The sequence below is a fragment of the Heptranchias perlo genome, chromosome 1 (genome assembly GCF_035084215.1).
Source record: "Heptranchias perlo isolate sHepPer1 chromosome 1, sHepPer1.hap1, whole genome shotgun sequence".
Classification (NCBI taxonomy): Eukaryota; Metazoa; Chordata; class Chondrichthyes; order Hexanchiformes; family Hexanchidae; genus Heptranchias; species Heptranchias perlo.
The window spans coordinates 29,513,224-29,539,170 of record NC_090325.1 but is presented as its reverse complement, the minus strand read 5'-3'; the positions used below and the strand labels follow the sequence as shown (position 1 = coordinate 29,539,170).

The window sequence follows — 25,947 nt, the reverse complement described above, 5'->3', positions numbered from 1 at the left end:
AATCTTTTTTCTCTCTCCTCAAGGGTTCTGATTTATCTGCAAACTTCCAGACAGTACCCCAATGCCTTCATCCAGATCATAGATCTAGATTGTGAAAAGTAACAGTAATATTCTGGCACGGGTGGAGGATTGGTTATCTAACAGGAAGCAGAGAGTTGGGATAAATGGTTCATTCTTGGACTGGCAACCAGTGGCCAGTGGTGTTCCGCAGGGGTCGGTGCTGGGTCCCCAACTCTTTACAATCTATATTAACAATTTGGAGGAGGGGACCGAGTATAACATATCAAGGTTTGCAGATGATACAAAGATGGGAGGGAAAGTAGAGAGTGAGGAGGACATAAAAAACCTACAAGGGGATATAGACAGGCTGGGTGAGTGGGCGGAGATTTGGCAGATGCAATACAATATTGGAAAATGTGAGGTTATGCACTTTGGCAGGAAAAATCAGAGAGCAAGTTATTATCTTAATGGCGAGAAACTGGAAAGTACTGCAGTACAAAGGGATCTGGGGGTCCTAGTACAAGAAAATCAAAAGGTTAGTATGCAGGTGCAGCAGGTGATCAAGAAGGCCAATGGAATGTTGGCTTTTATTGCTAGGGGGATAGAATATAAAAACAGGGAGGTATTGGTGAGACCGCACCTGGAATACTGCATACAGTTTTGGTGTCCATAATTAAGAAAAGACATACTTGCTCTCGAGGCAGTACAAAGAAGGTTCACTCGGTTAATCCCGGGGATGAGGGGGCGGACATATGAGGAGAGGTTGAGTAGATTGGGACTCTACTCATTGGAGTTCAGAAGAATGAGAGGCGATCTTATTGAAACATATAAGATTGTGAAGGGGCTTGATCGGGTGGATGCGGTAAGGATGTTCCCAAGGATGGTTGAAACTAGAACTAGGGGGCATAATCTTAGAATAAGGGGCTGCTCTTTCAAAACTGAGATGAGGAGAAACTTCTTCACTCAGAGGGTAGTAGGTCTGTGGAATTTGCTGCCCCAGGAAGCTGTGGAAGCTACATCATTAAATAAATTTAAAACAGAAATAGACAGTTTCCTAGAAGTAAAGGGAATTAGGGGTTACGGGGAGCGGGCAGGAAATTGGACATGAAGCTGAGTTCGGATCGGTCAAGGCCCTGTGGGTGGCGGAGCGGGCCCAGGGGCTGAGTGGCCGGGTCCTGCTCCTACTTCTTGTGTTCTTTAGATTTGAGGTTAGGATCAGATCAGCCATGATCTTATTGAATGGTGGAGCAGGCTCGAGGGGCCGATTGGCCTACTCCTGCTCCTATTTCTTATGTTCTTATGTTTAATACCAATCCCTGCAGCACTCCGCTAGTAACCAACCGCGTGGAGCCGCTACCACTAATGGCATCCCTCTGTCTACAAGAATGCAACCAATTCCCTATCCAACCCAGGGTCTGCCCACCAATCCCACAGGACTCTATCTTATATAGTATCCTGTACAGTAGGTGGCACCTGTCCAAAGCTTTTCTAAAGTCCAAATATACAATGTTTATTGCCCATCAACCTAGTAACTCTCTCGAAGAATTCAACCAGGTTGGTAAGACATGACCTTCTTTTCCAGAAGCCATGTTGCATGTCCCTTCTCTGTCAAGGTGGTCTTACAGAGTATCTCTAATGATCCCTTCTAACAATTTTCCTATAATTGATGTCAAGCTAATAGGCCTATAATTTCCCAGTTCGGTCTTGTTGTCCTTTTTGAATAACATGAGCCTCCCTCCAATCCACAGAACGATCCCAGACTCCAGTGAGCAATAAAATATATGAACAGGAGGCTCATTTAGCACAGCCCCAACTTCTTTGAGCGCCCTCGGGTAAATGCTGTTTGGACCAACAGCTTCTCGTCAGGATTACATCTGCATCCATTTTAACATTTATAGCTTTAGTGCCAACTGCTCATTGTATTAAAGGTAACTGAGCACAGTCTACATGAGTGAATCCTGATGCAAAGTAGTCATTTAAAATCTCTGCTACTGCATGGGAGTGCACCTGAATCTTCCCTGAGGAATCCTTCATCAGCCCTATGTAGTTTATCACCTTCTGACTCCTAACCCAAGTCTCAGCAGTGAAAGGACAAATAGTAATAGCCAGTTCTTTTACTTTAGAATGTTTTTGCACACCATGGTCAGTATTTTAATCGTAAATCTTTGTTCTCTATCGTGTTGAAATTCCACTGGGCACTATTTTTAGCACACTCATTAACACGCTTGTGCTAAACTCTTATGTGTGCTACTTTAACAAAGTCATTCATTTTAAATAAACCATAACTTCATTAAAATAGCACGCATAGGGTTTTTCTGTAAGAATATTGATCAGTGCCCCAAACAGAGCACTCAAAATAGAGCACTCAGCAGAATTTTAACCACACTGTGTTTACAGCACGAACTCTGGACACTGGCAGCAGATATAAGGATGGCCGGATGGGCGATTTCCCTCAGTACAACCCACTCAATGACCCTCATCTCTTTGATTACTATGGCAAGAAGTTTGGACTCCAGCTGCAGCCACGCACTCCTTCTGTAAGCCTCTGACTATTTGTTGTTCTAGATAATCAGATAGATAGCGGCCAGTCCTCAGGGTGTCATAAACCATAAAAGGATAGGTTGGGTGGCTTATAAATATTAGCAGGAGCCTGAGATTAAATTAGTGTCTTAGACTCGCTGTCAGATAAGGCAGTCCCGGTTGGTGGGCAGGGGCCACAGAGGGTTCTGCAGTGAGCGGGAATAATTTTTGGGGGCCAGGAGGACCATTCATGCAACCTCCACTCTGCCCAGTGAAGACCAAAATTACGTTTTAGTCCTAAATACGTCTTAGGACCCCGATATAAATATGTTACTGAAGTTCCCGTTTAAATTGAGGCTCGTTTGAAAATCGCATCAGGTGGGCCAAGGGCGAGATTCCATCAGTGAGTTTTCTTTTTAGATTTTCATCTCACTACCACTCCGTTAATGCTGACTAACTTGATTGAATTTTTTGAGGAGGTAACAAGGAGGGTTGATGAGGGTAGTGCATTTGATGTAGTGCATATGGATTTCAGCAATGTTTTTGACAAGGTCCCACATGGCAGACTGGTCAAAAAAGTAAAAACCCATGGGATCTAAGGGAAAGTGGCTAGTTGGATCCAAAGTTTGTTCAGTGGCAGGAAGCAAAGGGTAATGGTTGATGGGTGTTTTTGCGACTGGAAGGCTGTTTCTGGTGCGGTCCCGCAGGGCTCAGTACTAGGTCCCTTGCTTTTTGTGGTATATATTAATGATTTGGACTTGAATGTGGGGGCTTGATCAAGAAGTTTGCAGTTGATACAAAAATTGGCCGTGTGGTTGATAGTGAGGAGGAAAGCTGTAGACTGCAGGAAGATATCAAATGGACTGGTCAGGTGGGCAGAAAAGTGGCAAATGGAATTCAATGTGGAGAAGTGTGAGGTAATGCATTTGGGGAGGGCAAACAAGGCAAAGGAGTACACAATAAATGGGAGGATACTGAGAGGTGTAGAGGAACAAAGGGACCTTGGTGTGCATGTCCACAGGTCTCTGAAGGTAGCAGGACAGGTAGATTAGGTGGTTAAAAAGGCATACGGGATACTTTCCTTTATTAGCCGAGACATAGAATATAAGAGCAGGGAGGTTTTGCTAGAACTGTATAAAACATTGATTAGGCCACAGCTTGAGGACTGCATGCAGTTCTGGTCACCACATTACAGGAAAGATGTGATTGCACTAGAGCGTACAGAGGAGATTTAGGAGGATGTTGCCAGGGCTGGAGAATTTTAGCTATGAGAAAAGATTGGATAGGCTCGGGTTGTTTTCTTTGGAACAAAGGAAGCTAAGGGGAGATTTCATTGAGGTATATAAAGTGATGATGGGGCTAGATAGAGTGGATATCGAGGGCCTATTTCTCTTAGCAGAGGGGTCAGTGACCAGAGGGCATTAAAGTAATTGGTAGAAGGATTAGAGGGGAGTTGAGGAGAAATATTTTCATCCAGAGGGTGGTGGGGATCTGGAACTCACTGCCTGAAAGGGTGATGGAAGCAGAAACCCTCAACTTATTTAAAAAGTACTTGGATGTGCACTTGAAGTGCCGTAACCTACAGGGCTATGGACCAAGCGCTGGAAAGTGGGGTTAAGCTGGATAGCTCTTTTTCGGCCGACACGGACACGATGGGCCGAATGGCCTCCTTCTGTGCTGTCACTTTCTATGATTCTGTGGTTCTATTATAGGAATGATAGTGAGACCAAAATCACCCCCTATATTTTCCTCCCTCCTTGCGGGAACACTGCTGAAAACCCAACCTGCATATCAAATGAGGCCCTGTCCAGGAAAATGCAGTGGATTTCTGGCAATATCAGGTGGGTGGGTGGAAGTACTGCTCCACTGTGTTTCTAGCGAGCAGAGGAAATCCCAGCCCTTAATCTTGAGAGGAAGATGAATGACCTTCCTTCAGAGAAAAGAAATCCTTGCGAAACTTTCCCCTGTCCCTGTGAAGGTAGCTGCAGAATATCAATCAAATATTTTTAATCTACATCATTATGCTGTCCTGAGTGGTTGTAATTCAATGATGATATTTCGAATGGCCTCAGCAAGATGTGTGGACTGCATTTGAGAAATGGCAGGTGGATTTTAATGTGGATAAGTGTGAGGAAATGCACAGTGGAACAGGAAAACGAAATGTATACAAGGTGAAAGATGTCCATTAGCAAAGAGAGAAAGAGAAAATGAATTTCCACAATGGGCTGCCGGGTCGCTATCACCCATTTTTAACCCGGCAATAAAAATGAAAATTACCCTCCAGTGATTCTAACCTTACATAGATCCCTAACGAAGCCACATGTGGAATACGGTGTGCAGTTTTGAGCCCTCTACCTCCAAAAACACTTTGTTGCATTGGGAAAAGTTGAGGGAGTTGTGACTAGATTGATTCTGGGATTAGGGTTCCCAGAGGGAACTGAATTTGTTTTCATTAGATACAAGAAAACTAATAGGACGCAATGATCAAAGTCTTTAAAATGCTGAGTGGATTAAATGTTAACAGCCTCTTTAACCTGAACCATCAGCGCAGAACTAAAAGGCATGAGTACAAAGCTGACATGCCTCAAGCAAAAGTAAGAAGGAATTCATGCCATGGAAAACGACTGGTGTAAAATATTGCAGGTTGTAAAGTTTGGTAAGTGTCCTGGAGTTTTGGGGGCAGGGAGAAACTTTACAGGATCTACTCTCAGCAAATTTAATACATTGGACAGAATTCATAATAGGGCAATTTGCACATGGCCTATGGAAGGAACTGGCTTGATAAGCCAAAATACCTTTTCATGTACTTTATGATACTTATGGCTATGCGCATCTTGAAATGGTTTTGTCATCGTTTCTGAAGGCAGTTATCATGAATTAAAATAACCTGATACAAAAACTTAATGACTTTCGTTTCGTTGTGACTTTCAGCGCCCTAGGAGTGCTCTGCTTCCGAGGTCAGGAAACACTCGAGCTGACTGTACAAGGACTAGATCCGTAGCAGATGGTGACATTTTGTACAAAGTGACGGTGAAGACAGGGGAGAAAAAAGAAGCAGGCACTGATGCAAAGGTGAGGTCATTCTGATTAACTTTTATCAGGTGATACAGTTGGCAGTGATAACAGCCTGCAATAAGAAATGATAGCGAACCAGTGAGGGCTTTTCAAATAGATTCTTTTCCAATAAATACTCCATGGTTTTCCACTGGGTTTACATGTCCTCTGCTGGTAGCCCATTTTCTGTTGCGAGCTTACATCAGTGGTAATGGCTTACCCTCACTTTGGATGAATTATGCCAAGGGGGATACAGAAATTGTGAGTCACTCTTGATTTTGCCAATCAGGTTTAATCACTGGTAAAATCTCAGCGAATGTTTTAAAGGGCTTTGTGGAGACAGCTTTGCTAAAACTTTTTCAATGTTTACAATCAAAACCAAATGATGACAGTTTGCATGCTTATGACATTGTTTTCATTATTATAACATCACCTGTACTCAGGTGCTGCAACATATGATGTAGTGGCAATTGTAGAAGATAGTACACTCTACATCATGTATGGAATTTATTTTATAAGGAGGGGTCTAAGGGCATGATAACCCAGAAAATGTATGGTGTTGGCTGTTTACTTGGTGCATTTCTTTTAGCCTTCTTTTGGAGAATACATAAATATGATATGTTTATATGAGATAACATAACCCACTAAGCTGGAGTGAAAACTAATAGTGAATCATGTACCTTGTGGTAATCTATAACACTTGTTTTTTTCCAAATTGCTATTATTTTTGAGTTTAGAAATTGCTATTAATATGGGCACAGAGATTGCCTCGGAGCGGTGAACCAGCAGTCCTCGCCGTTCCATAGATTTATACTAAAGCATTGACTTACTGTGGTCTCTAATGCGGGCACTACTTCCAATAGAAAGCGGAGAAGAGCCTAGCGTTAATTCCAGTGAAGCTAGGACCCATGGGAGAAGCGAGAGGATCACTCTCTTCCCTTGACCAACCAGTTTTCAGCAATTTTTACACATTGCGAACGGTTATTGCAAGCTGGAACATAAAATCCAGGAAGTGAAAGGAACAACACTAAAATCATTTGTAAAAACAGTTATAGAGAGCGAAAAAAGAGAGGGTAAGAAATAAAAGAAATAAATAAAAGAGACAGAAGGAAAAAGTAAAAAAAAAAATTGACTTTTAAATTTAAAAAAAATTCTAATGACCAAAAACTATTAAAGTAAGGAGTAATGAGACTCCACAATTTTAAAAGTAAATTTTTAGTTGTTTGGTAGTCATTAAGACTTACCGCGCTGTGAAAACTTAGTTTAGACCTAGTATTTTTAAGTGTACCTGTTCTGTGGCGTAATTAGTTACTTTCCAGCTGGGCAGAAGAGCAAGTTAGTGGTGGTCCGTTGATTCTGTTGATTGCAGCCGGTGATATCCCTTTAATGCGAAGCTGTCGTATCGCCAGCGAACCAGGAGAGCAAGTTCCGGAACTTGCTCCTCGATGTCGCCACTAACAACGGTGAGCGCTGTTGAGGTCATCGTTCTTTTTTAAGCAATTTCCGGCCCCATTGAAGTCAATGGAAATAAAAATCAGGAGAGACATGTAACGGGCTGCTGATTCCCTCTCACCCATTTTACATTGTCGCACAAAGTCAAAATCTACCCCATTGATTTTACTCAGGATGTCTTCATTTAGATAGGGAACGTTGCCTATGTGTCCCTTGTGAATACTTGGAGAAAGTAGTCATTCAGAATATTTACTATCCTGTGCTCATCCTCGATTGCAAGCCTGTTTGCATCTTTTATGGTTCTCACCTCTTCTCTGACTGCTCTCTTGCTGTTGTGGTACTGCATTTTTTTTTACTGTTATGCTTAGCTTCAGTTGATACGCTTTTTTTCCCGTCTCTCTTTGCCTCTACGACCACCTTTTTAACATGTTTCTGCAATTTTGTGTCTTCATCCCAGTGAACCCCTTCTCCTTTTTTCCCTGCAGGATTTGTACATGCCATTTTCCCACTTTTCTCAATTTTAATTTGTTTGCTGATCTCACTTTGGGTCATGTTAGAGTTCAGTCTGAGCTTGTTAGTTTTGGGCATTATACCTTTAAAGGTATTTTTCTTCCAAAGACATGGGGCTCGATTTTAAAAGTAAAAAACAGGTGGGTTGGGGGCGGTGGTGCTTTGAGAATTGCCACCATTTCAGACTCGCCCCCAACCCGCCTCAAAACCGCCCATTTCCAGTTATCACGAGGGCGGGATGAGGGGTGGGAGGCCAACACGCTCCCAGGAGGTGGGTCGGGCTTTAAAACCTTTCAAGGAGGCTTCAGGCCTCCATTTTTAACTAATTCACGATTTCAAACCCGTGGGGGCCGGGATTCCCGGGACTTCTGTTTTATGCCTTCCCCGATCGCGGACCCCCCACCCGATCGCGGACCCCCAACCTCCTGACCCCGATCATCCGACCCCGATCCTCCCTCTCCAACCCAGACCCCGATCATCTGACCCCGATCCCCCGACCCCCGACCCTGATCCCCCGACCTACCCCCTCAATGATTGCAGACCCCCGCGATGACTCCCCGATCCTGCTCCCCCCATGACTGACCCCCGATCCCATCCCCCATGGCTTGTGACCCACGTGCTCACCTATACCCGCCCGTGTCAACCTATGCCTGTCTGTGCCCACCTATGCCCACCTATGCCCCCGTTTCCTCCCCCCCACATACAAACAAAGACTTACCTGCAGACGTTCTCTCCCTGGCTGGTCTCCCATCTGACTGAGACTAGCCTGTCAATCAGCCAGTCAGTCGGACGGGAGACCAACAAAAAAAAAGACGTACTTACGTCAAAATCGTAAGGACATCCGGGAAACCCATAGTAAAGGGGTTTCCCGACCTCAAATTGACCCCCCCCGCCCCCTTCCCAGCTCTGTTTCAAAATTCAGCCCCTTTTATTGAACAACCTCCTTCAATCTATTTGCTTTATTTGTTCCCTCATTTCATCGAATTTAGCCTTTTTAAAATTATGCATCTGGCTTCTGGTCTGAAGGTATTTCTGACTCCCAGATCATGTTAAACATTAGCAATCTGTGGTTGCTGTCGCGCAGTGGTGCTATGACTTCCAGTTCATGTATATTTTTTGGGTCATCTATGAATACCAGATCAAGATGAGCATCGCCTCTTGTGGCTTTATTGGTGCACTGAGTCAAGAAGTAGTCATGAACTATATCTACCAAGTCCCAATGACTCAGCTGATCCTGACAACTGCTGCCTCTTATAATTCGCAGTCTAATCGACCCCGAGTGCTTTGGGAATGTAAAAGCAGGAAACTTGGAGCTGCAGTGCCACTGGCCTTCATTACAATATACCTAAATGAACTCAATTGGGACTCAGCGTGTGGATTGTGGAAAGAGCCAAAAAGTGCAGGGAATTCAAGGAGATGGATTTTGGGGCGGAAAACCAGCCTAAATGGCTTCTGTTCCATTTTACTGCCAAATATAGTTACTTGTACCAATTATACGCTGAAATTACACCGAAGACGGCATGGAATTTCTAGGCCTGTGAATGTGAGGTGGTGTGAGTGGGAGTGTAACATAAATAATAATGGCTAGGTCAAAGATGCTTTGAATAGGTCCTTTTGGAAACAAAAAAACATTTGTACTGCTGCCAACAGTCTTCTTCAAATGCCCTCTGGAGAATTTTTGCAATTATTTTAGTTAAAAGGATCATAGAGTATTACAGCACTGAAGGAAGCTATTTAGCCATCACGCCTGTGCTGGCCGTTTAAAAGAGCTATGAAGAAAAAAAAGACTTGCATTTATATAGCATCTTTCATACCTCAGGACGTCCCAAAATGCTTTACAGCCAATTAACTACTTTTGAATTGTTGCCAATGTTTTAATGTGGGAATGCTGTAATCTACTAGTTCCATTCCCCTGCCCTTTTCCCATTCCCATTTATATTTTTCTTTTTCAAATATTTATCCAATATTTACTATTGATTTTAGAATGACTTACAAAACATTGGGTGAATCATGAAGCATGAACTCTTCAAAGGCTGGTTGAAAATAATAGTTATGTATATTAAAATATTACAAGTTTTTTTTAATGTTGTTCCAAGAATAGCTATGTTTAGTTTACGTTGGATGATGAAAAACAGGCACACAAAAGGATAAACTTTAAAATAGGTCAAACACTCCTTTGAACTCTAGCTATTCAAGTCTGCCCTGAAAAGCATTGCCCTAAGATCATTTTTGCCTCTTTCACATCTAACCCAACTAAAACCTGACCTCTCCAATGCTAAGTTCAGACCTGACCTCTCCAATACTCAGTTCAGACCTGACCTCTCCAATACTCAGTTCAGACCTGACCTCTCCAATACTCAGTTCAGACCTGACCTCTCCAATACTCAGTTCAGACCTGACCTCTCCAATACTCAGTTCAGATCTGACCTCTCCAATACTCAGTTCAGACCTGACCTCTCCAATGCTCAGATCAGACCTCACTTCTAAACTTCTCCCGTTAGGTCTGACAGCTATAGGATTCGCTTGGGTTCTCACTTCTAAAGGACTATCCAAATTTATTATCTTCATGCCTTTTCTAAGATGCTCATATGTTGTGACTCCGAATGAACTTTCCACGGGTCTGACTATTGTGAAACTCTCTTCAGGGTTGACTTCTAAAGGACTCCCTTGATATTTGCCTTCTACAGGACCATCAAGGTTTATCCTCCTCAGGTCTTCTGTACTCGTCTCAGGTGTGACTGCTATAGGACTATCCACATTTGTTTTCTTCAGATCTGGTTTGACTGTAATAGCACTTCCTTGAGGACTGGCTGCTGCAAGACTCTTCAGAATTGTCTTCTTCAGACTGTCATCAGAACTCCACTGAGGTGTGCCTGCAGCAAAGCTTCTTTCAGAATCAACTGCAGAAGGACTCCCAAGTGATGTATCTGCTCTAGGACTACCTTCAGGTTTGAGTGCCTCAGGACCCTCTTTAAGCTTGAATTCTGTAGGAGTCTCATGGAGTATGACCTCTATGTGACTCCTCAGAGGTGTTTCTGCTACAGGAACCTGTTTAGGCTTGGCTTTTGCAAGACTCTCATAGAGTCTGACATCTTCAGGACTATTCAGATTTGACTTCTCTGGGTCATTTCCAGGTCTGACTGTTACAGAGCTCCCCTGAGGTGTCTCTGCTACTGGCACTAATTCATGTTTGACTTCTGCAGCATTTCCTTGGGGTTTGACTTCTATTGAATCATGCAGGCTTGAATTTTTCAGCTCTTCTCTCGGACTCTCATGGAGTCTGACTATTGTGAAACTCTCTTCAGAATTGACTTCTGAAGTACTCTCCTGATATTTGCCTTCTTCAGGACTTTCAAGGGTTATCCTCTTCAGGTCTTCTGTGCTCCCCTCAGGTGTGATTGCTATAGGACTATCCACATTTGTTTTCTGATCTGGACTGACTGTAATAGCACTTCCCTGAGGATTGGCTGCTACAAGACACTTTAGATTTGACATCTTCAGGTCTTCATCAGAACTCCACTGAGGTGTGACTGAGGCAAGACTTCTTTCAGAATCAACTGCAGAACGACTCCAAAGTTGTGTGAAAACTATAATATTCCCTTGGTGCTTGAATTCTGTAGGACTCTCATGGAGTCCGACGTCAATGTGACTCCTCTGAGATGTGTCTGCTACAGGAATCTTTTTAGACTTAATGTCCACATGACTCTCATTGAAGTAGACATCTTCAGGATATTTCAGATTTGACTTCTGTGAATCATCTCTAGACATAACTTCTTTAGGATTCTCCTGAGGTTTCTCCACTACAGGAATTTCTTCTTGTTTGACTTCTACAAGTCCATAATGGTTTAGCTGTTCTCCAGAACTCCCACGGGATTGAACTGTCATAAGACCCTCTTCAATATTGACATCTAAAGGACTTCCCTCATATTTTCTTGCTACAGGGCTATTAAGATTTAACTTTCTCAGGTCTGTACTCTCCTTAGGTGTGACGTCTATAGGACTATCCGTAGTTGATGTCTTCAGATCTTCTCTAGTAGTCCTTTCTGGTGTTATTGTAACAACACTCCCCTGAGGATTGACTGCTGCAACACCCATCAAATGCGACTTTCGTTCTCCATCAGAACTCTTCTGAGGTGTGCCTGCAGCAAGACTTCTTTCAGAAACAACTGCAGAAGGACTCCCAAATGGTGTGCTTCCTTTAGGACTATTGTCAGGTTTGAGTGCAACAGGACCACCTTGAGGCTTGAATTTTGTAGGTCTCTCATGGAGTGTGAACTCTATGTGACTCCTCTGAGGTGTGTTTGCTACAGAAACCTGTTTAGGCTTGAAGTCTGCATGACTCTCATTGAGGTAGACATCTTCCAGATGATTCAGATTTGACTTCTGTGAGTCATCTCCAAACATAACTTCGAAAGGATTCCCCTGAGGATTCTGCACTACAGGAAATCCTTCTCGTTTGACTTCTTCAACAGCATGCAGGTTTAACTGTTCTCCAGAATTCCCATGGGGTCTAAGTGTTGTAAGACACTCTTCAGAATTGACTTCTAAAGGACTCCCCTGACATTTTCCTGCTACAAGACTATTAACGTTTAGCCTTCTCAGTTCTGTACTTCCCCTAGGTGTGATGTCTATAGGACTATGCAGACTTTCTCTAGGAGTCCTATCTGGCCTTATTGTAACAACACTCCCCTGAAGACTGACTGATACAAAATTCTTCAGGTTTGATCTCTTCTGGTCTTTATCAGAACTGCACTGAGGTGTGACAGCACCAAGACTTCGTTCAGAATCATCTGTAGAAGGACTCCCAAGTGGTGTCCTTCCTTTAGGACTATCTTCAGGTTTGAGTGCCACAGGACCATCTTGGGGGTTGAATTTTGTAGGTCTCGCATGGAGTCTGACCTCTATGTGACTCCTCTGAGCTGTGTTTGCTACAGAAACCTGTTTAGGTTCGATCTCCTCAAGAGTCTCATTGAGGTAGACATCTTCAGGATGATTCAGATTTGATTTCTGTGAATCATTTCCAAACGTAACTTCTGTAGGATTCCCCTGAGGATTGTCCACTACAGGAATTCCTTCTTGTTTGACTTCTTCAAGACCATGCATGTTTGACTTATTTAGCTGCTCTCCAGAATTCCCTCGGGGCCTAACTGTTGTAAGACTCTCTTCAGGATTGACATCTGAAGGACCGCCCTGATATATTCCTGTTACAAGACTATTAAGATTTAGCCTTCTCAGGTCTGTACTCCCCTTAGGTGTGATGTCTATAGGACTATGCATATTTGATATCTTCATATCTTCTCCAGGAGTCCTATCTGGTCTTATCATAACAACACTCAGCTGACGACTGACTGCTCCAGAACTCTTCAGATTTGACCTCTTCATGTCTTCATCAGAACTCCACTGAGGTGTAACAATGCCAAGACCTTTTTCAGACTCAACTGTAGAAGGACTCCCAAGTGGTGTGCCTCCTTTAGGACTATCTTCAGGTTTGAGTGCTACAGGAGTCTCTTGAGGCTTGAATTTTATAGGTCTTTCATGGAGCCTGACCTCTACCTGACTCCTCTGAGATGTATTTGCTACAGGAACCTGTTTAGGCTCGACGTCCGTATGACTTTCATTGAGATTGACATCTTCAGGATGATTCAGATTTAACTTCTGTGAATCATCTCCAAACATAACTTCTATTGGATTCCCCTGAGAATTCTCCACTACAGGAATTCCTTCTTGTTTGGCACCTGCAACACCATGCAGGTTTGACTTATTCGGCTGTTCTCCAGAATTCCCATGGGGTCTAACTGTCGTAAGACCCTCTTCAGGATTGACTTCTAAAGGACTGCCCTGATATATTCCTGCTACAAGACTATTAAGATTTAGCCTTCTCAGGTCTGTACTCCCCTTAGGTGTGATGTCTATAGGACTATGCATATTTGATATCCTCAGATCTTCTCCAGGTGTCCTATCTGATCTTATTGTAACAACACTCTCCTGAAGATTGATAGCTATGAGATTCTTCAGATTTGACCTCTTTAAGTTCTCATCAGAACTCCACTGAGGTCTAACAGTACCAAGAAACCTTTCAGAATCAACTGTAGAAGGACTCCCAAGTGGTGTGCCTCCTTTAGGACTATCTTCAGGTTTGAGTGCTACAGGCCCATCTTGAGGGTTGAATTTTGTAGGTCTCTCATGGAGTCTGACCTCTATCTGACTCCTCTGAAGTGTGTTTGCTACAGGAACCTGTTTAGGTTTGATCTCCTCAAGAGTCTCATTGAGGTAGACATCTTCAGGATGATTCAGATTTGACTTCTGTGAATCATCTCCAAACGTAACTTCTGTAGGATTCCCCTGAGGATCGTCCACTACAGGAATTCCTTCTTGTTTGACTTCTTCAAGACCATGCATGTTTGACTTATTTAGATGCTCTCCAGAATTCCCACGGGGTCTAACTGTTGTAAGACTCTCTTCAGGATTGACTTCTAAAGGACCGCCCTGATATATTCCTGTTACAAGACTATTAAGATTTAGCCTTCTCAGGTCTGTACTCCCCTTAGGTGTGATGTCTATAGGACTATGCAAATTTGATATCTTCATATCTTCTCCAGGAGTCCTATCTGGTCTTATCATAACAACACTCAGCTGACGACTGACTGCTCCAGAACTCTTCAGATTTGACCTCTTCATGTCTTCATCAGAACTCCACTGAGGTGTAACAGTGCCAAGACCTTTTTCAGACTCAACTGTAGAAGGACTCCCAAGTGGTGTGCCTCCTTTAGGACTATCTTCAGGTTTGAGTGCTACAGGAGTCTCTTGAGGCTTGAATTTTATAGGTCTTTCATGGAGCCTGACCTCTACCTGACTCCTCTGAGATGTATTTGCTACAGGAACCTGTTTAGGCTCGACGTCCGTATGACTTTCATTGAGATTGACATCTTCAGGATGATTTAGATTTGACTTCTGTGAATCATCTCCAAACGTAACTTCTATTGGATTGCCCTGAGGATTCTCCACTACAGGAATTCCTTCTTGTTTGGCACCTGCAACACCATGCAGGTTTGACTTATTCAACTGTTCTCCAGAATTCTCACTGGATCTAACTGTCGTAAGACCCTCTTCAGGATTGACCTCTAAAGGACTTCCCCAGTATATTCTTACTACAGGATTATTAAGATTTAACCTTCTCAGGTCCGTGCTCCCCTTAGGTGTGACGTCTATAGGACTATCCATATTTGACGTCTTCAGACCTTCTCTAGTAGTCCTACCTGGTCTTATTGTAACAACAGTCTGCTGAGGAATGACTGCTGCAAGACTCTTCAAATTTGAATTCCGTTCTTCATCAGAACTCCACTGAGGTGTGCCTGCAGCAAGACTTCTTTCAGAATCGAGTGCTGAAGGACTCCCAAGTGGTGTGCTTCCTTTAAGACTATCTTTAGGTTTGAGTTCCAAAGGTCTCTCTTGCAGCTTGAATTTTGTAGGTCTTTCATGGAGTCTGACCTCTGTGTGACTCCTCTGAGGTGTGTTTGCTACAGGAACCTGTTTAGGCTTGATGTCCGCATCACTGTCATTGAGTTCGATATCTTCAGGATGATTCAGATTTAACTTCTGTGAATCATCTCCAAACATAACTTCTATTAGATTCCCCTGAGAATTCTCCACTACAGGAATTCCTTCTTGTTTGGCACCTGCAACACCATGCAGGTTTGACTTATTCGGCTGTTCTCCAGAATTCCCATGGTGTCTAACTGTCGTAAGACCCTCTTCAGGATTGACTTCTAAAGGACTGCCCTGATATATTCCTGCTACAAGACTATTAAGATTTAGCCTCCTCAGGTCTGTACTCCCCTTAGGTGTGATGTCTATAGGACTATGCATATTTGATATCCTCAGATCTTCTCCAGGTGTCCTATCTGATCTTATTGTAACAACACTCTCCTGAAGATTGATAGCTATGAGATTCTTCAGATTTGACCTCTTTAAGTTCTCATCAGAACTCCACTGAGGTCTAACAGTACCAAGAAACCTTTCGGAATCAACTGTAGAAGGACTCCCAAGTGGTGTGCCTCCTTTAGGACTATCTTCAGGTTTGAGTGCTGCAGGCCCATCTTGAGGGTTGAATTTTGTAGGTCTCTCATGGAGTCTGACCTCTATCTGACTCCTCTGAAGTGTGTTTGCTACAGGAACCTGTTTAGGTTTGATCTCCTCAAGAGTCTCATTGAGGTAGACATCTTCAGGATGATTCAGATTTGACTTCTGTGAATCATCTCCAAACGTAACTTCTGTAGGATTCCCCTGAGGATCGTCCACTACAGGAATTCCTTCTTGTTTGACTTCTTCAAGACCATGCATGTTTGACTTATTTAGATGCTCTCCAGAATTCCCACGGGGTCTAACTGTTGTAAGACTCTCTTCAGGATTGACTTCTAAAGGACCCCCCTGATATATTCCTGTTACAAGACTATTAAGATTTAGCCTTCTCAGGTCTGTACTCCCCTTAGGTGTGACGTCTATAGGACTATGCAAATTTGATATCTTCATATCTTCTCCAGGAGTCCTATCTGGTCTTATCATAACAACACTCAGCTGACGACTGACTGCTCCAGAACTCTTCAGATTTGACCTCTTCATGTCTTCATCAGAACTCCACTGAGGTGTAACAGTGCCAAGACCTTTTTCAGACTCAACTGTAGAAGGACTCCCAAGTGGTGTGCCTCCTTTAGGACTATCTTCAGGTTTGAGTGCTACAGGACCATCTTGAGGCTTGAATTTTGTCAGTCTTTCAAGGAGTCTGACCTCTATGTGACTCCTTTGAGGTGTGTTTGCTACAGGAACCTGTTTAGGTTGGATGTCCTCAAGAGTCTCATTGAGATCGACATCTTCAGGATGATTCAGATTTAACTTCTGTGAATCATCTCCAAACATAACTTCTATTAGATTCCCCTGAGAATTCTCCACTACAGGAATTCCTTCTTGTTTGGCACCTGCAACACCATGCAGGTTTGACTTATTCGGCTGTTCTCCAGAATTCCCATGGTGTCTAACTGTCGTAAGACCCTCTTCAGGATTGACTTCTAAAGGACTGCCCTGATATATTCCTGCTACAAGACTATTAAGATTTAGCCTCCTCAGGTCTGTACTCCCCTTAGGTGTGATGTCTATAGGACTATGCATATTTGATATCCTCAGATCTTCTCCAGGTGTCCTATCTGATCTTATTGTAACAACACTCTCCTGAAGATTGATAGCTATGAGATTCTTCAGATTTGACCTCTTTAAGTTCTCATCAGAACTCCACTGAGGTCTAACAGTACCAAGAAACCTTTCGGAATCAACTGTAGAAGGACTCCCAAGTGGTGTGCCTCCTTTAGGACTATCTTCAGGTTTGAGTGCTGCAGGCCCATCTTGAGGGTTGAATTTTGTAGGTCTCTCATGGAGTCTGACCTCTATCTGACTCCTCTGAAGTGTGTTTGCTACAGGAACCTGTTTAGGTTTGATCTCCTCAAGAGTCTCATTGAGGTAGACATCTTCAGGATGATTCAGATTTGACTTCTGTGAATCATCTCCAAACGTAACTTCTGTAGGATTCCCCTGAGGATCGTCCACTACAGGAATTCCTTCTTGTTTGACTTCTTCAAGACCATGCATGTTTGACTTATTTAGATGCTCTCCAGAATTCCCACGGGGTCTAACTGTTGTAAGACTCTCTTCAGGATTGACTTCTAAAGGACCCCCCTGATATATTCCTGTTACAAGACTATTAAGATTTAGCCTTCTCAGGTCTGTACTCCCCTTAGGTGTGACGTCTATAGGACTATGCAAATTTGATATCTTCATATCTTCTCCAGGAGTCCTATCTGGTCTTATCATAACAACACTCAGCTGACGACTGACTGCTCCAGAACTCTTCAGATTTGACCTCTTCATGTCTTCATCAGAACTCCACTGAGGTGTAACAGTGCCAAGACCTTTTTCAGACTCAACTGTAGAAGGACTCCCAAGTGGTGTGCCTCCTTTAGGACTATCTTCAGGTTTGAGTGCTACAGGACCATCTTGAGGCTTGAATTTTGTCAGTCTTTCAAGGAGTCTGACCTCTATGTGACTCCTTTGAGGTGTGTTTGCTACAGGAACCTGTTTAGGTTGGATGTCCTCAAGAGTCTCATTGAGATCGACATCTTCAGGATGATTCAGATTTGAATTCTGTGAATCGTCTCCAAACGTAACTTCTGTAGGATTCCCCTGAGGATTGTCCACTACAGGAATTCCTTCTTCTTTGACTTCTTCATGACCATGCAGGTTTGACTTATTCAGATGCTGTCCAGAATTCCCATGGTGTCTAACTGTCATAAGACCTTCTTCAGCATTGACTTCCAAAGGACATCCCTGATATTTTCCTGCTACAGGATTATTAAGATTTAACCTTCTCAGTTCTGTACTCCCCTTTGGTGTGACAATTATAGGACTATCTATATTTGACGTCTTCAGATCTTCTCTAGTAGACCTACCTGGTCTTGTTGTAACAACACTCTGCTGAGGAATGACTGCTGCAAGACTCTTCAAATTTGAATTCCGTTCTTCATCAGAACTCCACTGAGGTGTGCCTGCAGCAAGACTTCTTTCAGAATCAAGTGCTGAAGGACTCCCAAGTGGTGTGCTTCCTGTAGGACTATCTTCAGGTTTGATTGCTACAGAACCATCTTGAGGTTTGAATTTTGTAGGTCTCTCACGATGTCTGATCTCTATGTGACTCCTCTGAGATGTGTTTGCTACAGGAACCTGTTTAGGCTTGACGTCCGCATGACTCTCATTGAGTTTGACATCTTCAGGGTGATTCAGATTTAACTTCTGTGAATCATCTCCAAACATAACTTCTATTGGATTCCCCTGAAAATTCTCTGCTACAGGAATTCCTTCTTGTTTGACATCTGCAATACCGTGCAGGTTTGACTTATTCGGCTGTTCTCCAGAATTCCCACGCGGTCTAACTGTCGTAAGAGAGTTGACTTCTAAAGTACTCCCCTGATAGTTTCCTTCTACAAGACTATTAACATTTAGCCTTCTCAGGTCTGTACTCCCCTTAGGTGTGATGTCTATAGGACTATGCATATTTGATATCCTCAGATCTTCTCTAGGTGTCCTACCTGGACTTATTGTAGCAACACTCCCCCAAAGACTGACAGCAACAAGAGTCTTCAAATTTGATTTCAATTCTTGATCTGTAGGTGTGCCTGCAGCAAGACTTCTTCCAGGGTCAACTGCAGAAGGACTCCGAATTGCTGTGCTTGCTTTAGGACTATCTTCAGGTTTGAGTGCAATAGGATCCTCTTGAGGCTTGAATTTTGTAGGTCTCTCATGGTGACTTCTCTGAGATGTATCTGCTACAGGAACCTGTTTAGGCTTGGCGTCCTCATGACTCTCATTGAGGTAGATATCTTCAGGATGATTCCAATTTGATTTCTGTGAGTCACCTCCAAACATAACTTCTATTGGATTCCCCTGAGGATTCTCCACTACAGGAATTCCTTCTCGTTTTACACCTGCAACACCATGCAGGTGTGACTTACTCAACTGTTCTCCAAAATTCTCATTGGATTTAACTGTCATAAGACTCTCTTCAGGGTTGACTTCTAATGGACTCCCCTGATATTTTCTTGCTACTGGGCTATTAAGGTTTAGCCTTCTCAGGTCTGTACTCCCCTTAGGTGTGACGTCTATAGGACTATCCATATTTGATGTCTTCAGATCTTCTCTAGTCATCCTTTCTGGTCTTATTGTAACAATACTCTCCTGATGACTGACTGCTGCAAGACCCTTCAAATTTGACTTCTTCAATTCTTCATCAGATCTCCACTGAGCTGTGCCTGCAGCAAATCTTCTTTCAGAATCAACTGTAGAGGGACTCACAAGTGGTGTGCCTCCTTTAGGACTATCTTCCAGTTTGAGTGCTACAGGACCCTCTTGAGGTCTCTCATGGAGTCTAACCATGATGTTTAGATCCTCTCCTGCATTCCCAAATGGTATAACTATTGTACGACTCTCTTCAGTGTTAACTTCTAGAGGTCTCCCCTGATAACCGCTTGCTAGAGAACTATTAAGAATGAAGTTCTTCAGGTGTTCCACTGTACTTCCATGGGATTTGGCTTTGTCAGTACTCCCCTGATGGGTGTCTGCCAGAAGATTATCTATATTTGACCTCAGTTCTCCTCCAGAACCTTCAGCACTGACTGCAATGTCACTGAGCTGAGGAGTGACAGCTATAGGAGTATCAACATTTGATTTCCTTGAGTATTTTCCATGACTCTTGGGGGGTGCATCCGCTACAGGGTTCTTCTGTGGTCTAACTGCAACAAGACTCTTTTTAGGGTTGGCTTCTGCAGGAATCTGTAAATTTTCCTTCTTGGTGGCTTCTTCTTGTCTTATTGATAGATTATTCTGATGGATGCCAGGCGCCACTGCGTTAGCTGAGTTTGACATTTTAAGGTCTTCTTCAGGACTTTCCTGATATCTGAAAATTGTAAAACTTCTTTCAGAATTGGGTTCTAAAGAGCTCCCATGTGACATAACGGCAGCAGAATGAATGAGGTTTGATGTCTGGCCTTTCCCAGGATTCTTTTCTAACCTGACTGCTACAGGACTTTGCTGAGGTTTAACTTCTATAGGACTGTCATGAAGTCCAACTTTTATAGGATACTACTGGGTTTTCATTGCCAGTTCTTCTCCAGAATTCTTTTCATCCATCACTGACATGAGACTGACATATGGTCTTAAATCTGCAGGGCTCACATATGGTTTGACTGACATGGATTCCCATTGATTGTGGCTGGTGGTTGGGTAACCAGATTTGACTTCAGATTTTCTTCAGGACTCTCCTGCGGTAGCTTCTAGTGGACTCATAGGAAGAATGACTGTCATAGAGATATTGATACTTGCCTTCAGATCTTCTTCAGGATTGCTGTTCTGACTGGGACAGTGCTCACCTGATCTCGGCCCTGGAGTTTAAATTCTACACGATGGAGTCTGATTTCTTCAAATCTTCTCTGGGGCTTTCTTTCGGTCTAACTTTTACATGATTCCAGCAACCCTTTAGGTCAGATCTGCAAATACAGACTCAAATTAGACAAAACTTTTTGCTTTTCATGTGGCAAGCCCATCTTTTTCTAACTTGTCCCCAGGTCAATTGTGACAGGAGTTAGAACACAGTTGCTATGGTTACATGACAATTAAAACCTATAGCTGTTATCAGGGTCCTCTTGAATGGAAAATACTACTTGATAGGGTACACAAAATAGGATGATGAATAATCTGTTTGTAGAGGAGAAATATTAAAGGATGGGACATGAGTTGATTATTAGAGGGGATGCATTGTAGGATGGCCCCAACCTATAATGTACCCCCTCCAACAAACAGCTCATTACTGTGATAATAAATGGGATTAGGAATATAGTAGTTCAGACAGACCTGCTGTGCAAAAAAACTAAGGTCCGACTGCTACAAACTTAACAGGCCTGATTTTAACTCGGGGCAGGGACCCAGGCAAGCACCAAACCATCCCGACCTTGGCAGCGTGAGGCCCGGGAGATTTTAACTTCCGGGCCTCATCTACACATGCCCCAGTCAGTTTCCCGCCTGAAATCATCAGGAAGCAGCTCCTCCTGGCCCCACAAGGAATGTTCAAGAGACAGTAGAATAACATCTTTTTGGGCCTCTTCTGACCCTGATGCCTCTTCCTGCTAGGTTGGCCTTTTGGAAAAGCCTCAACAGCTTCACTCTGCACTCCTCTGGTTAAAATAATAGTCAGGCCCCAATGATGTCATTGGAGCTCGATCTTCATATTTGAGGAAGGACCCTGACGGTTTCCGGCGGGTGTTCTTCTCGCCCGCTCAGAAGAGTAGGTTAAAATCGTAGGATCGATGGGGGACATCGGTGGGGGGGGGGGGGTGAGTCACTGGGCAATTTTACATGCCCATCCACCCGAGTGGGCAGGGTTAAAATTGCCCTTAACATCAGCATATGCTTGGTTGGCCAACTGGCGGAATGTGCAGGTCAGCCGCTCGCTACCTGTGATGAGAGGCCCAATCTAGTTTAAGGGATGGGGCTCATTAACATACCCCCAGTGCGCTGCACGTCCCGAATGGGTGTGCTGCTGCAGCTCGCCAACTCTGGGCCAGCACAATATCGGGTGGCTCAGAGGCCGACCCAGCCAGAAGAATGGTAGGTGCGGGCCGGGTGCAACTTGGAGGAGGGGGGAGCCTGTGATGGCAGCGGTTCACATTATTCCTGTGAATAATGATCTTTGGAATTCTCTACCCCAGAGGGCTGTGGATACTGAGTCATTGAGTTTATTCAAGGCTGAGATAGATCGATTTTTGGACTCTCAGGGAATCAAGGGAAATGGGGTTTGGGCGGGGAAATTGGAGTTGAGGCCAAAGATCAGCCATGATCTTACTGAATGGCGGAGCAGGCTCGAGGGGCCATATGGCCTACTCCTGCTCCTCTTTCTTATGTTCTTATGAAGCTCGAAAGAGCGTTCCTGCTCCTCCGGGACCCCACCAAAATAATTTTAACGCTTACGTTTTTGAGCCACTTCCTCTTGGCCGACAGGTTTTACTGAGCGGAGTGCCCATGGCTCACGCTCCGCCCTGTAGGCCGTTAACATTATACCTGGGTCTTATGTACATCATAGGACCCCAATTTGCACGGTTGCCCCGATCTGATTCAGGCAGGTGCCTTGACCGCCCGGGAAAACATCCGGTGCAATATGGTGATGGGCGGAAGTGGGATGGTAAGTTCATCGCTGCGATTTTAACTCTGCTACTGCCCATTTCTGCTGGGTGAAGGGAGTCAAAGACGCTCCTTCCATTGATTTAAATGAACAGGTTGGGGTGCTAGACGATCCAGGTGGGAATGGAAATGTCACATCACTAATCCAAACTTCCGACCTTGGAAATAATCTGGAAATTGTGCCATTGACCAAGCTGGCCAAGCCGCCCTAAGTTAAAAATTTCAAAGCCATGGACTTTATTGGAGGATATATTGAGAAAAATAAATAAATATAACAATGCATTTGACGCGATGGTAGAGGGTGTTATAATCTTGGGGATTTCCTTTACATACCCGGGGCTGGATTCTCCTCTTATTGGAGGGGTGGGGTATCACTTTCTGCTAGCCCCTGTGACCCCACTATAACCCCGACCCATTTTCCTGGATTGTGGATTACTTATCATGCAGGGCAGCTTTCCAGCAGGATACCCACTACCAAGGGGATGCTTGCCGCTGCCAAACCAGAAAACTGCAGCCATACTGCTGAATTTAAAGTGGCCGCCCAAAGAGAAACACTGGAATTCTTTCTTAGGCCTTGGCCGAGACCCAGGGCCTACCGCCATCATACTCCTGGTTGTTCCTGGGGTTGGCAGAGACAGTGGCAGTATACAGGAGAATGGGGTGGCCCGCTAGGCTCCACATGCCGGTGAGCATGTGGGGCCTAGCAGGCCACCCCATTCTCCTGTATACTGCCACTGTCTCCGCCAACCCCAGGAACAACCAGGAGTATGATGGCGGTAGGCTGCAATGGGCAGGGAAGTGGCAGCCGCTGGTCATCCTAGTGGGGGTAAGGGAAGGAAAATTGAGATCAGGGTGGAAATGTGCCAGTAAGATACATCGCCTGATTTTACCCACTTTCCCATCAATTTCAGGCGGAATGATAGATGAAAATCCAGCCCCAAAAGTTGGTCAGTGACAGATTTTTGGGTACATTAAAAAAAATGTAAATAAGGAGTCCGTGTTAAATAATGAAAACAGTCTGCAGAGCGGGAGAGAGCATTACTTCAACCCTAACCTTCTTGGCAATTGGGAATGACAGCTAATTGTATTCCATCTATGTTAGGTTTTCCTACAAATGAAGGGATCAAAAGGAAAAATGAACAAGAAACGTCTGTACAAGAAGTCAGGGTCGAAAAAGTCAGACATGCCCACAGAGTTCCAGTTCAGAAAAGGATCATCTCACACATTTAAAGTCTATGGACCGGAAATCGGAGAGCTCCAGAACATCATATTAGAGGTACCTGTGTAGAAAGCACTGGTCTAACAATTATTGTGGAGATGCCGGTGATGGACTGGGGTGGACAAATGTACGGAGTCGTACAACGCCAGCTTTTAGTCCAACAGCTTTATTTGAAATTTCGTCAGCTTCACCTGACGAAGGAGCAAAGCACCGAAAGCTTGTGATTTCAAATAAAGCTGTTGGACTATAACCTGGTGTTGTACGACTCCGTACACCTAACAATTATTAACTGACCAAATAGCTGTAATCTTTGTTTGAACTTGCCCCTGCTGAATCCTGCGGTCATTTCACATAGGACGCTTACTCCAGCAGACAGAGGAGACTTCCATCCCATCACTGGGTGATGGCTTTGGACTCTGTATAGATGCCAGTGTAGATGTCATCACGCACCACCCAGTTCTTTACATTTTTAACTTTTCCTTCCTCCAGGCTTTCTCCAAAATTCACCCTTTATCCCTCCTCTCCTGAAGATGCTGGAGGAGAAATTCAACTTCGCTTCGCTCATTTTTTTGGGCATAATGTTTGGGGTAAAACTTACCAAAATTGGGCCGGGATCTTCCGGGCTCAATCTGCACCCGAAGTTCGGCGGCTGCCATATTGGATCAGGCAACTTTTAGTCGCCCAGAGCGCCCGCCTAAAACTGGGATTGAGCTCACTGTTTATGCAAATCGAGGACCTACAACCCGATTGTGTATACCAGCTACATCCATTTCTACCAGGTCTTAAGCAGCCGTACCAGCGGTCCTTAACAGGACCTTAAAAGCTGAAGGCCTCAGGAAAATGGCCCCTACACTGTGAAAATTTCTGTTTTTTTGGGTGGAGTCAGAAGGAGCAGAAGTGCTCCTCCTGGCACCACAAAAGGACTGCAAGCCGCTGCCAGCCCAGGCTCACCCTCTCTTGCAATTGCCTCCCCCCCATCGCAGCCAGGACCTACCTGAGGACCACCGCCAGCATCGCAGCCGGTCCAAATTACTGCAGGTGGGACCAGCGAGCTGCTTCCCGATGCCTGATTAGGACCCACAGCTCACCGGTTCTATGGAGATGTGGCCCTGTTCTGAATTCGGCATGGGCCTACTGCCAGTGGGGATTGGCGCAAATCGTTTCACTTTCTAGCCCATTGACTCATGCTGGGGTACAGTTGCACCAATTTCAGAAGCCCTTCCATGCCTTGCCCAAGTGACTGTTGTACTTGTGTGAGTTAGCACGATGAATGTTGTCAAGCTATTTTGATTGTACGGGAACATCACAGTGAGTCCAGTTCTGTCCTCACCTGCCCATAAAGACACACTTTCAGCAAGAATCACTGGCAATAAGAGCAGGAACTCTTATGAGGATTTTCCCTCTCAGGAACACTGAAGCCAACTGCAATGCCCCCAACCCTTGACCTAACTCAGCACAGTTCAGGATTGAAATCTGGGACCATCCTAGCATGTGTAGTTCAGTGCCACACCATATGGTGCATTTACCAGCTGAGCCAATGCAGTGGGAACTCCAGAGAGTGACTGGAACTCCACACTTCCACTCTGCAGCGTAGCACTTTAGCGCTATCACCAACTCTACCATTTCGCCACCTCATCTAATTTTGCACAGTAGGGCTGCTCCAGTTGTCCCCAGTACTTAACTCCAAGGTTTTTCTTCTCTTCTCGCTACTCTAGCACGACGGTCTGGAAAAGCGGCAGGCATGGTATGTTGAAGAAGTTTCCGTCACAAATACTGCTTGGAACAAGGCATGGAACATTCCCTGCCGGCGTTGGCTGTCCCTGTTTCACACAGATTGCCAGTTGAGCCGTACATTCTCTCCGGTCACTGGGAGACGTAACGACTACACCGGTTAGTAAGAGACAGTTAGTCAGTATAATTAGATATGGATCTGAGGGTAGAGAACAGTCTGTATATCTCTTGTCTTCTCACTGCCTGACTGATGCTTAGGACTTCTGGTTTTCAAGAATTCAGGTGAATAAGTTGAGAAAATAAATATGTGCTTTTTTTGGTTCAAATGTAAATCAGAATGTTTGTAAACAGAATATTTTGGTTTTAAACGATAAAACAATTTTGGAAAGGAGCAAATAAAAAAAAACCTTTAATTAAATAATAAATGCGTATAATCATCTTAATAAAGTGTACTGCTAAAAGGAGTTAATGTGCATCATTAGCCACATCTTCACAACCTCCTGCCTCCAAAGAACTTTGTTCATTTGTCTGTGTGATGCACATAACTGAAGGTGTGCTCTGAGTTGACAATGCAAGTGGCAAGGAGAGAAGGTGATATTTTCCCTATGTCACATAGGCAACACAGCTGCATGAATGAGATCTGTCGGATTTAACTTGAATATGTTAAAATGCTATAAATATAAGTTAGTAAC

General features: G+C 44.0%; 1 protein-coding gene across 1 annotated transcript in view; it reads left to right on the top strand.

Moving 5' to 3' along the window:
- Window positions 1-25,600, top strand: part of LOC137320991 (uncharacterized) — a 38,414-nt gene extending 12,814 nt beyond the window's left edge. Inside the window, exons 4-7 of the mRNA XM_067983072.1 lie at window positions 2,398-2,537; window positions 5,452-5,592; window positions 23,408-23,581; window positions 25,240-25,600. Of these exons, the coding sequence (XP_067839173.1) occupies window positions 2,398-2,537; window positions 5,452-5,592; window positions 23,408-23,581; window positions 25,240-25,419 (635 nt within the window). The 3' untranslated portion in view covers window positions 25,420-25,600. The remainder of the gene's footprint in view (window positions 1-2,397; window positions 2,538-5,451; window positions 5,593-23,407; window positions 23,582-25,239) is intronic.
- The last annotated feature ends 347 nt before the right edge of the window (window positions 25,601-25,947 follow it).